Source organism: Pseudomyrmex gracilis, unplaced genomic scaffold, assembly GCF_002006095.1.
Source record: "Pseudomyrmex gracilis isolate BER0280 unplaced genomic scaffold, ASM200609v1 scaffold_31, whole genome shotgun sequence".
NCBI classification, from domain to species: Eukaryota; Metazoa; Arthropoda; class Insecta; order Hymenoptera; family Formicidae; genus Pseudomyrmex; species Pseudomyrmex gracilis.
In genome coordinates this window covers 418,362-431,271 of record NW_018020615.1, presented here as the reverse complement: position 1 = coordinate 431,271, position 12,910 = coordinate 418,362, and the positions used below count along the sequence as shown (strand labels likewise).

The 12,910-nt window shown below is 38.7% G+C and overlaps 2 protein-coding genes across 8 annotated transcripts; both read right to left on the bottom strand.

Moving 5' to 3' along the window:
- Positions 1 to 47: 47 nt before the first annotated feature.
- On the bottom strand, positions 48 to 7,425 carry LOC109852608 (zinc transporter 1). 3 transcript variants are annotated; one of them, XM_020423903.1, is made up of 8 exons: positions 7,343 to 7,425; positions 3,576 to 3,764; positions 3,248 to 3,470; positions 2,293 to 2,554; positions 2,088 to 2,205; positions 1,750 to 1,965; positions 1,513 to 1,623; positions 48 to 770 (listed from the first exon to the last, which is right to left on the bottom strand). In XM_020423903.1, exons 2-8 carry the CDS (start codon positions 3,750 to 3,752, stop codon positions 561 to 563), a joined length of 1,317 nt encoding a protein of 438 aa, XP_020279492.1. In that variant the 5' UTR covers positions 3,753 to 3,764; positions 7,343 to 7,425; the 3' UTR covers positions 48 to 560. The 3 variants fall into 3 exon arrangements, with proteins under 3 accessions (XP_020279492.1, XP_020279490.1, XP_020279491.1); XM_020423901.1 differs by lacking the exon at positions 7,343 to 7,425 and adding an exon at positions 4,444 to 4,837; XM_020423902.1 differs by lacking the exon at positions 7,343 to 7,425 and adding an exon at positions 3,988 to 4,353.
- LOC109852607 (cyclin-dependent kinase 14) lies at positions 6,851 to 12,726 on the bottom strand. Of its 5 annotated transcripts, none has more exons than XM_020423898.1 (7): positions 11,925 to 12,726; positions 10,456 to 10,545; positions 10,176 to 10,304; positions 9,776 to 10,005; positions 9,288 to 9,670; positions 8,635 to 9,179; positions 6,851 to 8,531 (listed from the first exon to the last, which is right to left on the bottom strand). In XM_020423898.1, exons 1-7 carry the CDS (start codon positions 11,971 to 11,973, stop codon positions 8,476 to 8,478), a joined length of 1,482 nt encoding a protein of 493 aa, XP_020279487.1. In that variant the 5' UTR covers positions 11,974 to 12,726; the 3' UTR covers positions 6,851 to 8,475. The 5 variants fall into 5 exon arrangements, with proteins under 5 accessions (XP_020279487.1, XP_020279488.1, XP_020279485.1 ...); XM_020423899.1 differs by having other exon boundaries at positions 9,776 to 9,972; positions 11,925 to 12,724; XM_020423896.1 differs by lacking the exon at positions 11,925 to 12,726 and adding an exon at positions 11,283 to 11,495.
- Positions 12,727 to 12,910: the final 184 nt, after the last annotated feature.

Here is a 12,910-nt window from a genome sequence, read left to right as displayed (position 1 = left end):
CATATGTATATAATTATTATATATCTATATAATTATTATATATTTATATATATATATATCTATATATATCATATCATGTGAAGTCTTGCAATTTTCAAGGAAATTAACGTTTATTATCATGTATCGTGTGTCTTCGCGCATATACGATACGATGAATAATAAATGTGTGTCACATTGTTTAGCTTTTAATGTAGTAACGTAATGTATTTGGTATTAACATGCCTTTGGCATTTTAATTATCAAAATTTTAATTACCCAACTACTAATTTGTTGGATGGCAAAAAAAAATAGATGAAATTGTTTAGAATTTTTTCTATACACAATTTTTGTCAGAGGAACAAAAGAGTTTTTTTTTTTTTTTTTTTATTTACGAGACGCGCGGAGATTTTGCGAACAAGCAATTTAATCTCTGCCATCAATTGTGTGTAAGACTAAAAAATTCTTAGATACAGACTCGTACTCGTTATTGCATTTTATAAATCGATACAATATAAATGGTAATGCGCCGCCGTATCTTACTCTCTATATAGGAGGTAGATATCTCGTAATGCGATGAGAGCTCAGACAGTTGGTGCGTTAACGTGCGGGTGAGGAATTTGGACGGAATGGAACGAAGTCGGATGCGAGACGGGCAGTGATAGCAAATGTCCACATTCCATCTCATTCACTTCTTGTTGCTCCGCTCCTGCCATTGAGCCGGTCGAACGTGCCAAGCTATTACGTTGTCTGCACATGTACGGCGTCTCACCGGGCGAAGGTGTTTCACGTCCCTGTGTGTCGCACACACAAAGTTATTATCGATGGAATCTCATTAAAAAAATCTTATCAATAAGGCTGAAAAATCTGTGAAATGGAACGCGAGAAAAGATCTACTTTTATGATACAGCAGAGGCGATCGTTTATCGTGACAACGTTGCAATAAGAATGTGCGTGTGAACTCGTTGCTTCACCTCTGATAAACAGAAGAGCAATTTATGCTTCATAAAATAATGACATTGTATCAGTGACCGTGTGTGCAATTTGTTTTCAATTTTCGAATTAAAAACAACCGGAAATAACGTAAATCAAATAATTCAAACAATTTAAAAGAACGAAATAGCTCAAATTCAAATAATTCGAAGAGTTTATCAACCAGATCGATTATATCCTCGCCGAGTAATTCAAGTCGCAAAAAAAGCTTTACAAAATATAGAACTTTCTCTTTTTTTGTCTTTGTTCTTTTTTTTGTTTTTTTTTTTTAGAAAAGAATATAACTGTACTTTCAAATGGATGAAGTACAGAATATACGTTCCCAGACGTAGTAGACGAGCTATCGCGGCTTTTATCAATAGTCGAATTTGAATCTGATTCTATTCCTTCTAAGCATCGTCCGAAGTACTTTGATTTAGAGGACATAGATTGAGGAGGATCTGTATCTCTCTCCGTATTACACTAATAGAGAGGATCGAAGATTACACAAAGGGGGTGATAATTTAATGCAAGTTCGACGAGAATGGATAATACGGTACTTACTTGCTTGGAGGGGCCACAGCATGTCGCGTGATTGCACGGCTTATCAGTCTTTGGACAATCCAACACGCAATCCTCCGTGGGTGTTTCTTTAATTTCACTATTTGAATGATACTAGAATAAAAGAAGAACACACACTTGTGAAAAATATAAATTTGCACGCGCTCAATTCAAATTTTTGTTATAATTTTTTGTTGTTTACAATCTCTACGTATAAAATAATTTTCATGTTTCACTCACGTCAATAAATTCTGGTTGAATAGTCGTGGAGTGTATACCCTCGTTATGGAAAAATTCTTTAACCTGTTCGGCAATTTTCATATATTCTGAAAGATTCCTACATCGTATGTGCGCACTAGCTATAATACGATCGCCTGCTAATTGCCACACGTGAAACTCGTGTACGGCTAATACCCCGTCTACGTTTTCTAACAGACGTTGTTGTATAGCATCGACCTACAAAAGCACGTGTGCGGAATAATGTATGAAAATTCTACACGATAGAATTCCTGTACTTTGAAGTCTATCATATATCTTACAACATATACTGCGCGGTAAAAGTTAAAATCGAATATTACCTGAATGTGTGTTGGCACTGTTTGAAGTAGAATTAAGGCTGACTCTTGAAGCAACGGCCATACTGAACGTAAGATAAGGATGACTAACAAAAGCGACAATGCCGGATCAATGTAATATCTGCGTAACAAATAAGACATTTTACATTGCGAATTAAATTCTTGTGTATAAATTTGTGTATAAGCAAATTAGTATACACAAGTATACCTATATTTCCACTTTGTAAGCCATACGATCAAAGCGGAAACGATTACAATGACGGACCCCAATGCGTCTGAAAGAATGTGAAGAAAAACTCCTCGCATGTTCATCTGACTTCCATCGTGACTGTGACCGTGCGCTCTTTTCACCTGGGGCGTCGTAGGTCTGTAAGCTTCATCGTTTTCATTGTCGTCCGTGCCCACCAAAGTGCTCAGTCTATTATGACTTCGAGATATACCATGCGAGTGACCATGAGCGCTTCCGTGTTCTGCAATTACATTGCACTTAGTTAAGATATTTTTTTAATTAAGATATTTTTGTAATTAGAGTTATCTTAATCTCTCTTGCGCGTATCATATAGATTATTAATTAAAAGAAGACCAATCGTAATTTGAAAGAAACATTATCTGATTTGATTGTTGAAACTGAAAAAGATCACGTGTGTTAATTTATATAAAATTGATGTCCTGTCTCTCTCAAACAATAATTTGCAAATAATACTTTTAATTAAAAAATTCTATTCTTATCGTATTTAAAATTATATTTTACACGTTTTAAATGTTACCCTCAGCATCAGTTTGCTCAGTATTATAAAAGTGCATGTACATTTAATAAAATTACATTTATACCGCCTACACATCTCTTTATCTTGACTAATGTAATCAAACTGTACATCTCTTTATCTGGACTCAAGACAAAATCGTCTTGACAATAAGGTTCAATAACAAGATAATTTATGATAATATTAAACAAAGAAAGAGATTGATGTATGATCAAGAGTTCTGAACAAGTAAGATTATTCGTTATAGCGTAAAAGTTCTTGAAAATCTTGAAAATAACTCAGAAATATATAAATATCAGAAAAATAAAAGTTTCTACATTAAAATTAAATTTTATATTTAAATAAATCTTTTTGAATTCGATAAAAAGTTGGTTGTATGTGATGCAACAGTACACTCACCATGGAATAAACATAAACCTATTATATTCACCAGCAATCCGAGTGCTCCTACTCCGACAAGAAGTCTGGGCTCGTGTATTTCTTCTACTTCGATAAATCTTTTGCATGCCTCTACAGTAATACTAAAACACAGTGCTACCAAGAACACAGCATTAACTAATGCTCCTAATACTTCCGCTCTAGCCCAACCGAAAGTATTTTTAGACCATTTTTTCGGCGACATCTGCAATGTAAAAAAGCAAGATCATTGGATGTGTTAATCTCTTGAGAAACAAAAAAAAGTTAGAGAGGAAAACATATCAGAAAAACAATTTTGAGAGAAACTTACCTTTACCGAAAGAAATGCCACTACTAACGCAGCAACATCTGACAACATATGAAAACTGTCTGCTATTAAAGCCATCGAATTTGTCACATAACCGACTACAATTTCGACTAAGAAAAACAAGGCTGTCAGCCACAACATCGTCAAAAGACGACATTTTTTTCCTGTATAACGTCCCATGTTTGTACAGATCTGAAATGATTACACAGGCACGTGTATTATTTTGAGAAGAGTACAATTCCTGTATAGTAAATTCTAATAATTCCAACAAGTCTTCAACGTATTTACTTTACAAATTGTTTTTGCACAATAAAAAAAAAATCAATTACACGAACGAAAATATTTACTGTCGGATGTTTTGATAAATCTACTCGTGTATATTCTACGCGTATATATGCATAAATTTTATACATACTACTGTGTCTTCTGGAAGTAGTTAAAATATGCAATAATGTAGATGATTAATTGTGTGTGTGACACATCAGTGACGAAGGGCAATGTCGGTTTTGTTAGAGCTAATGGGCCATCAAAGGGCACAAAATATATCGATTATATAAAGATTTATCTTGTGGGAAAAAAAAAGCACAGAAAATAGTAACAGCCTCGTGTGCGCAAAAACTAATGGAAACTTCTAGCGCTGTCAAACTTGAAAAAAAAAACCCCAGGATGACTGTTCCTCCGTGTTCTTTGTTTGTTTACGAAAACGACGACGAACTCGAGACGACGTTGAAGATGGAACAAACGCACGCACACACACACACACACACACACACACACACACACATACACACGCGCGCGCGCGCGCGCGACACACAAACCGCGATTGTACCAAATAAAACGGCAATTACGAAATAGAAGTTGATTCTCTTACTCGGGCGGTCGGGAACGACGAGGTCGTGCTGCGCTACGTGCACTTGGAGTCATCACACGCTCAAACCACAAATTTCCTTATATCCATTCCCCATAGATCCAGTAACGACGACGGGAGAGAAAGAGGGACGAATGTGAATCACGGCGTTGTTGCGGCAAGAAAGGTACGTGAATCATCGCGCGGCGAGGAAAGAGATTTATATACGCGCCGCGTCGAGAGTGCTTGCGGCGAATTTGAGCGTCCCCGAGAAATACGCCGGCCCTGGGTAAATTTATTCGCCTACGTTATCAAAACGCGTTATCGCACACGGATATGAGCGTCCGGATAATAAAAGAGTATTGACGTTATCGACGTAGAGTCCGTGCCGTCGCCGCCGCCGACAAACGTGTCGCGCTCGTTCCCATCTTCTCCTCAGTCAAGCGGTCGCAATATCGATTTTTTTTTCACATCTCGAGAATTTCGGGCTGCGTGACAACGAGCGTCGCTACCAGCGTTCGAGAATTCCCAGTTTCATTTGACGTTCGCGCGCGAACCGCATTGGTCAATTCTGACCGCGATTAGACCGCGTTTGCAAATAGAGCAAAAAAAAAAAAAAAAAAAACACGAAACGAAAGGAACTTTCTCATTTCCTTCGAATTTATGATAACGATGGAATATATATATATAACGAAAAACATTTCTCTCTTACAAAAAAAAAAAAAATAAAAAAAAATAAAAAAAAAAACACGCAGAGAGGATGTAGCTTAAAAAAATATTGTATTATTTATATTTAAATAATATAAATTTAACGTATGTGTGTAAATATTTTTTTTAACTTTTTGTCATTATAAAATTCTTTTTCGACGCAATTTTTTCCCATATATTTGACTTCGATCGCTGTAACAAGTTCGAATTGTCGACAAATGTATTGTAAAACTCCCCACAATGGCAAGTAATATATATGTATATAATATATAGCGAGTTGTATCTTTATTATTTCAGACATTTGTAGCACAGGCACATAATGTTCTCAAAAACTCTTTTGACGCTTCCAGATATTTAAATTAATTTAAACTCGGGAAGTGAGAGCGAAATCCGTCTAAATGTCAGACATACTGCAATATCACCGCAGCGGTTGTTTTTTTTTTTTTTTTTTTGCGATATTATTATAATAATAATATCCGAGAAAATGTCCACGTTCACAAACGCAAAATATATAACATTATGTAACACATACAAAAACATTTTCTTCATCGTCAAAGACATCGGTAATGATTGCGGTATTATATAATGGCCTAAGATGTATTTGCGATTTTCGTACAAAAAAGAAAAACAATAATTTACAAGTAACATGTACAAATGTGTGAAGCGCGTATATACTAAATGCTAAAAAAAGAAGAAACGCACGTACAAATACAAAATATTTGAGCGTGATAAGTACACAGGTATGAATTTTTTTGTTAAACGTTTGAGGAATTAAAAATGTAACAAAAAAATCATACGCGAGAAGTGTGTTGTTTATTTAACTTGGCAGTAGTAAGTCTTATTGCTCGTGAATAGAAACGCTCAAAAAAAAAAAAAAAAAAAAAAAAAAAAAAAAAAAAAAAAAAAAACTCAGAGAAATCTACGGATTTTTGATCGGTCATGCGAAGATGGATTTTGTGAGAAATGTATGTTGCGCGAAGATGTGTAAATGCATTTGGAATTAAAAACCGCGGGCCATGTCAGTCACACACATACGTTGCACATACGCCTGGCATAAAAAAAAAAAAAAATGGATTTGTAACTTCGTAGTTACAAATCTTCGACCAGAGCGAACTGGTAAGCCATTTTTTTTTTTGTTTTTTTTTTTTTGTTTAAAATTTGATAAAAAACGATAAAAACAAAAAACGATCTTTCTTCCGATCGTCGCCGAATTCTCTTGTTTGAATAAAAACAAAATCTCGCTTTAAAATCCGTCGCGCGATCGGAAGTTCAAATATATATCACTTTCGCGCGTATTCACTAATTAAAATTGCAACTTGCGATTACACAGTACACACACTTTTTTTGCGTCCGATTTCCCGCCACGCGACACCACTGCCAGGTTAAAGATGAACAAGGGTCCAAAGTACCATACGTTCAAGTTTATTACAAATTCACATTTATTATCTTGGTTTAGCTATCTCAGCATCATCGATAATAAAATCCGGTAATTTTCTATATACAATCTACCGAAATAAACGCAATAATCGGTAGTTTATTCAATTAGCAATAACGCGTCTCTCGAAAATCTCCTCGAAATGTCTTCTCTCCTTTCTTTTTTACTTTCACCTCGTTGATATATAATTTTTTTTTCTTTTTTCTTTGTAATAAGTGTGCTGAAAAATTTGTATAAATGTAACCCTACGAAAAGGAGTAATATTTTTTTTTCTTTCTTTTTTTTTTCTTTTTTTTTTTTTCACCGTAATAATCGTCAATTGTAGAGCTTAGACAAAATTTGGAAGAACTGTAACGCCGTACTGTGTACCTTTTTTTTTTTTTTTCTTCGTCTATTTCTACTATTGCCAACGCTATTTTGTTTACGCGGTATGTTATTTTACTTTTATTATTATTTTACGTTTTTTTTTCTTTTTAGAAAAAATGTAACGATTACACTCGTTAAGTATTTAACGCCACGAGTTCGAAGTTCGCGTTCAAACACGTCACAGTTTTTATTAAATTCGAGCACCATTTGACTAACGTTGTAGTTTTTTATATTAGCGAATTGAAATTTCGACAAGTCTAAAAAAGAGTTCTATAGTTCCCCGTCGGTTATTTACTTTACTTCGCCGATTCGCTAATTATCTTTTTTTTTTTTTTTTTTTTAACTCTATCTTGCGACATTGTCAATAAACTTCGATTGATATTAAATACGTTTCTAACGCTACAAGTTACTTACATCTAAATCACTACCATCGATATTATTAACGATGAGCGTTCAGTTTTCTCTCCGCTGCATCTCGCGATGTTGGCAGCTACGGCACTTGGCCTAATACTGACACGCGAGCGTCTCTTAATCTCCCTAATCTCCTATCTATCCGCGCTATCAATAAATGTGTTTAACAATTAATTTAACTCAAACGCGGAACGACACTTTCCTCTTTGTTTTATCCAATCAATATTTTTTTTTCTCACAATTGTCGTAGCGGCCAACATCGTGTCTGAGACAACGGTAAAGTGTTTTTTTTTTCCTTTATGTATATATATAGAGAAAGAGAGTGCTACAGGTCTTCCACAATTTTTCTAAGTAATAGTCATACTTCGTAATAGTTTTGCTAATCAGCAACCGCCCGCCCTACGCGGCTTTGGGCTTCAGGATCAGGGAAATTGCAGAGCGGCGGTACTTTTCTCTTTTTTTTTGTATTTCTTTTTTTTTTTTTTTTTTTTTTTTTTGGTATTTTTTTGTATTTTTTTTTTTTTTTTTGATTGGTGTCAATCTAAATCTAATATTTGGACGAAGTGCAAGGATGGGTCGTGCGTGCTTTTGCTTTCCTAAAGTCGAGCGTGTTGCAAATTCTTATATAGTCTTCTTTTTTTAAACTTTTTTTTTAGCCGCGAAAGCTTTTACTTTCTTGTTTTTCCTTGACCAGTTACGACACTTATCTCTGTTAACGATTTTATACTCATCGTGTGTGTGTGTGTGTGTATATATATATATGTATATGTATATATATATATATATATATATCCTCTTGAAAAAGAAAAAAATGAAAAGAAGAAGAAACTTGTTACCGTATGTAGAACGAACAGCGAGGGAAAAAATTATGGAGCAGCCCTGAGAGAGAGCGAACAACGCACTTGGAAGTAGTGCATGTCTGCCTGTGTTGCGCATGTGTCCGTGTCTGCTTGTGTGTTTGCTCATGTACGTACGTTGGTGTTTGTCTATGTGTGTGTGTATGTGTATATGTGTAAACATATGAACTTTATGAGAATGAACAATTCACTCAATGCGTGAGAGAGTTTGCTTATAATTTACTCCATTAATATTTGTTTTAAACCTCAAGTCTTAAGAGTCGAGTGCACTGATTCACGTCACGCCCTTGAGTTTGTGTACAAGTGACAACCTTCTACGCTGAATATCGACACTTCTGCAACAGAATTGAATGAATCGCCACGTGAGATATTTCACATGCGTGAACAAATCCACATACACACACGCACACACACTCGCAAGATCGCTAAGAATCTTACCATCAGGTAATTCATATAACTTCGGAGGAAGAGATTTGAAATAAGGATGATGCAACGCTTCCTCCGCGCCTATCCGTTGATCGGGATTCAGTTGCAGTAGCGACGACGCCATACTATCACCCTCGGCGATGTCGTAGAGCCGCGGGAATGATAATCCAAGTTTTCGCGGCGGATAGAACACCAACTTGTGTGCCTTGTATCCAGGTAGATGCGTGACGCCGGGCCAAGTCTCCTCGGTTGGTGTGCCCAGAACTTTGAAGATCTTATCGAGCTGGTCGTACGTGCAACGTACACCCGGGAATGTCGGTTCGCCGGTCAACATTTCGACAAATATGCAACCCACTCCCCACATGTCGAGCGAGGTTGAATATTCGGTGGAGCCTAAAAGAACGTCGGGCGGCCTGTACCACAGAGTCACGACTTCGTGCGAGTATGTATGCGATGGCACGGATTTGGCTCTTGCCAGTCCAAAGTCCGCCAATTTCAGCTCTCCTATCTCGCTGATTAGCAAATTCTGCGGCTTTACGTCTCTGTGCAGAACCCTCCTAGAGAAATGCAGGAACATACACACACACAACACATATTAATCGACGCGATATACATCGGGACAACGGGACGTCGACGTATTTTATATACTGTACATTCGTAATCACCTGCGATGACAATACGCCAGTCCTCTCAATAATTGAAAAAGAAACAGTTTAACGTTACGCGGATCCAGTCCCCTGCCGCTCCCGTACCTCTCCATGTATTGCGACAGATCGGTGTGAACATACTCGAATACGAAGGTGAGGGTCTCGCGGGTATGAATAATATCGTGCAGGGTCACGATATTGCTATGTTTCAATTCTTTGAGGAGGCTTGCCTCACGAATGGCAGTAAACGGAGCCCCTTCCTCCTCTTGCAGTCTAATTTCTTTAAGAGCCACCACCTGGTTGGTGAGATGGCTGTAGCCTTTGAACACTGTGGCATATGATCCCTCTCCCAATTGCTCCAATTTTATATAAGCTTCAGATTTCCCAAACGGCGAGTCTCCCTGTCAGAATTATAGATTTCAGATTAGTGACGCGTGTATCTCTTAAACGAAAAAAAAAAAAAAAAAAATCATTGTAAAAATACAAAATATTGTTCGCGCATTTACCCCAAAAGCGGAAAATCTTTTGGTTCTTCTAGGTTGCGGATCCGGACCGAGAAAAACCTCAGACTTTGGCCGTGGTGGACGCTTGGGCCGCAGTATTACCCTAGCTTCTTCCCGTATGTCTTCGTCAAGAAGTTTGGAATCGCTAGATACCGAAAGCTGCCGATGCACTCTCTCGTGATCGCCTACAGCTGCCCATTCTGTGACAGTCCAATTTTCGACCATGAAACGTGCTTAAACCAACAATAACAGAAATACATAAACTTACGGATATTTTTATCATTCTACTTCTTAAAAAAAAAAAAAAAAAAAAAAAAAAATTGCAATACACATCGAACCACAAATCTAAAAACATTTATGTATTGTACACACCATAAATTTAGAAAATTTCTAAATAACACACCATAACGGCGATCTTTGTCCGCAGGTATATTGCCATTCGGCTCCAAGCGGTCTAGGAACTCCTCAGAATAGCCATTGTACGGCAATTGGCCTCTAGTTGCTGCATCATCAGCCTCTTCTTTTGATATAGCTGCGACAGAAATTTAATGACATTCAAGTATTGACAACAAATTATTTCTTAAACTAATGACAATCTAATTGTTGATAAATCAAATTTCCACCAAAAAGGTTATCGATATAGAAACAAATTTGTGTGTGGTGTGTGAGAGCAAAATACTTACAAAGCCTTCCAAAACTGTGACTAAGGCGTTTTTTTAATTTTTGTACCCTACTGAGAGCACCACCTTTCTTCTCCCTCATTGCCACAGGTCCTGCGTACAACACAAATGCGATTATATTTATATATAAGTTGAAACAGCTAAACATAATGCAGACGCACAAGAAAACACATATCACAGAACAATTCAGAGAGACGACAGTATCACATTTATGTGTGCGATGATATCATATGCCCTGCTATGTCGGTCTTCCTGGATCTTAATGAAGATGACATAGGTATACACGCGCACACATCACACACATCACATTTCTTCTCAGATCGCATTACAAAAGAATGCGCCAAATTTAATGAAACAATTTTCACAAACAACAGCAGTACGTATTTCAATATAAACGAGCGGAACTTTTTGAAAAATGTTAAAAAAAAAATCTACATTTTTACATCAATCAAAGCGTGTGATTTTTTTTTCTTATCTACTCTCGGAATCGATACAGATAAAGTATAGATATAAAGACATAGATATAAATAAAGTGTGTCTTTTTATCACTAATAAATTGAAGCACGTTTAATAAGAACACGTAAAAAAAAAAAAAACGACACGTTCATATCTAAAACACAAGTCTGTCTCGAGAAGCTGAATAATTTAAATTTCGTCTGAATAATGTATGTTTTTATACATACGCACCTTATTGTGACACGTAGCATGTACACACACACACAAACGCATACAGAGCGGTGCAACAAAGAGGATCAACGAACTAATAATGCAATTTTACATAACTACAGGTGAGATATTGTTATCGGAGAGACGGAGTGTCGTCTTATTACGTTTGACACGGGGCCTCTCTCTCTCTGGTTCTTCGCGTGCGCCGCACAAAAGATTGCGCTGTTGCGCTGCACATGATAAAACAAAAAGTCGGTTCTTAGAAAAAATTGTAATCTCGTCTCGAGAGACAACCAAGCGCGCGCATTCTGACGCGTTCTTTTCCATGATGTTTCATTTCTCTTTTCTGCCTTTGGAGTATGTACACGCAAACACACGCAAACACGCACGCACGCACGCACACACACACACACACACACACACACAAGCAAGACATTGGTATGTACATATGTACGTGCGTGTACATGCGCACATTCCGTCCTTCTCTGTCATCTCGCTGTGTCTTTGTCATACCGCCGATCGTTGACATTCCGTCCTTCTTCCATTCGCACGTTCCGAAACGGAACTCTCATTACTTCTCGCTCTTGTTCGCTTGTTCGTTCGCTCGCTCGCTCACTCGCTCACTTATTCTCTCTTTCTTTCTTTCTTTTTCTTTCTCTCTCTCTCTCTCTCTCTCGCTCTTGTCTACTCGCTCCAGGAGCATTCTCCTCCTCACCCTTTTTCTCACTTGGTTCACATGCGCGCACAAAAGCAAACTTCGAAAGAAGCAGAACGGGCCCAAAAGAGAAGGAGACGCGGCGACTTACCCTCTTTGCTTTTCGAGGCGGAGACCGAGCTCTTTTCCTGACAGTACATGATTACTCATTCGTTCGCACGCACGGGACACATTACATATGGGCGGTGACGCACTCGGGCATGTGTGTAATAAAGCGCGCTCGCTCTTTCCCTCTTTTTACACGGCCGATGCACTGGCCGTCCCGCTCAACAGGGCGACATGCACACGTCCCGTCCTTCAAAACCAGGTTGTCCTCTCTCACGGTGCTCGTCCCTCTTCGTTTAGGAGCGCACGCACGGCGAGCTCACCGCCTCGCGCCATGTAAACGCCTCCGCAGCTCTCCGAAGCGCGCGTCCCGGACGAGAGTGTCGCGCTACCGCGTAACCACCGCGATCACCATCCGCGAAGATCGCACTTCGCCCGTTGCTGAAGACAGACCGCCTCGCCGAATCTCTCGCGAGTCGAGGCAAGGTTCGCACACACACGTCGGTGTGTGCAACACACTCTCTTTCTTCCTCTTCTTGTCTTCCTCTCTTTCTCACTCACTCTTCTCTCGCCCTCTTGCTCTCTTACCGGGACCACCGAACCGCAAATCACCACCGTCGGTCAACCCTCCTCGACCTCCCGCTGCGCTTTAAAACCCTGCTGGCGGCGGTGGGTGCTCGCGCACGCCACCACTATCTCTCCCGAATCATCCGCGACCGATCCGGCTGACCGCTGTCAACCAGGGAAAGTCTTTTAGTTACTGCTTCCTGCAGAACCGTGACTCGCCACCACCGTCTCTCGCACCACGCGCCACTCACCGACGAAAGTCGCGAAGACTAACCGAACTTCTTCGGGACGCGGTTCACGAAACGGAATCCAGATCGGCAACTGGTTTGTTTGTCCCCGCGTTTAAAAGCAATCCTTCGCGTTTTTCCGCGATTGGTCGATTCGGTCGTTCAGACCAATGCGATTTAAATTCACAGTTGACGATTGCGAACGGACCGGTTGATGCATCGTATGTACCGCACGGCT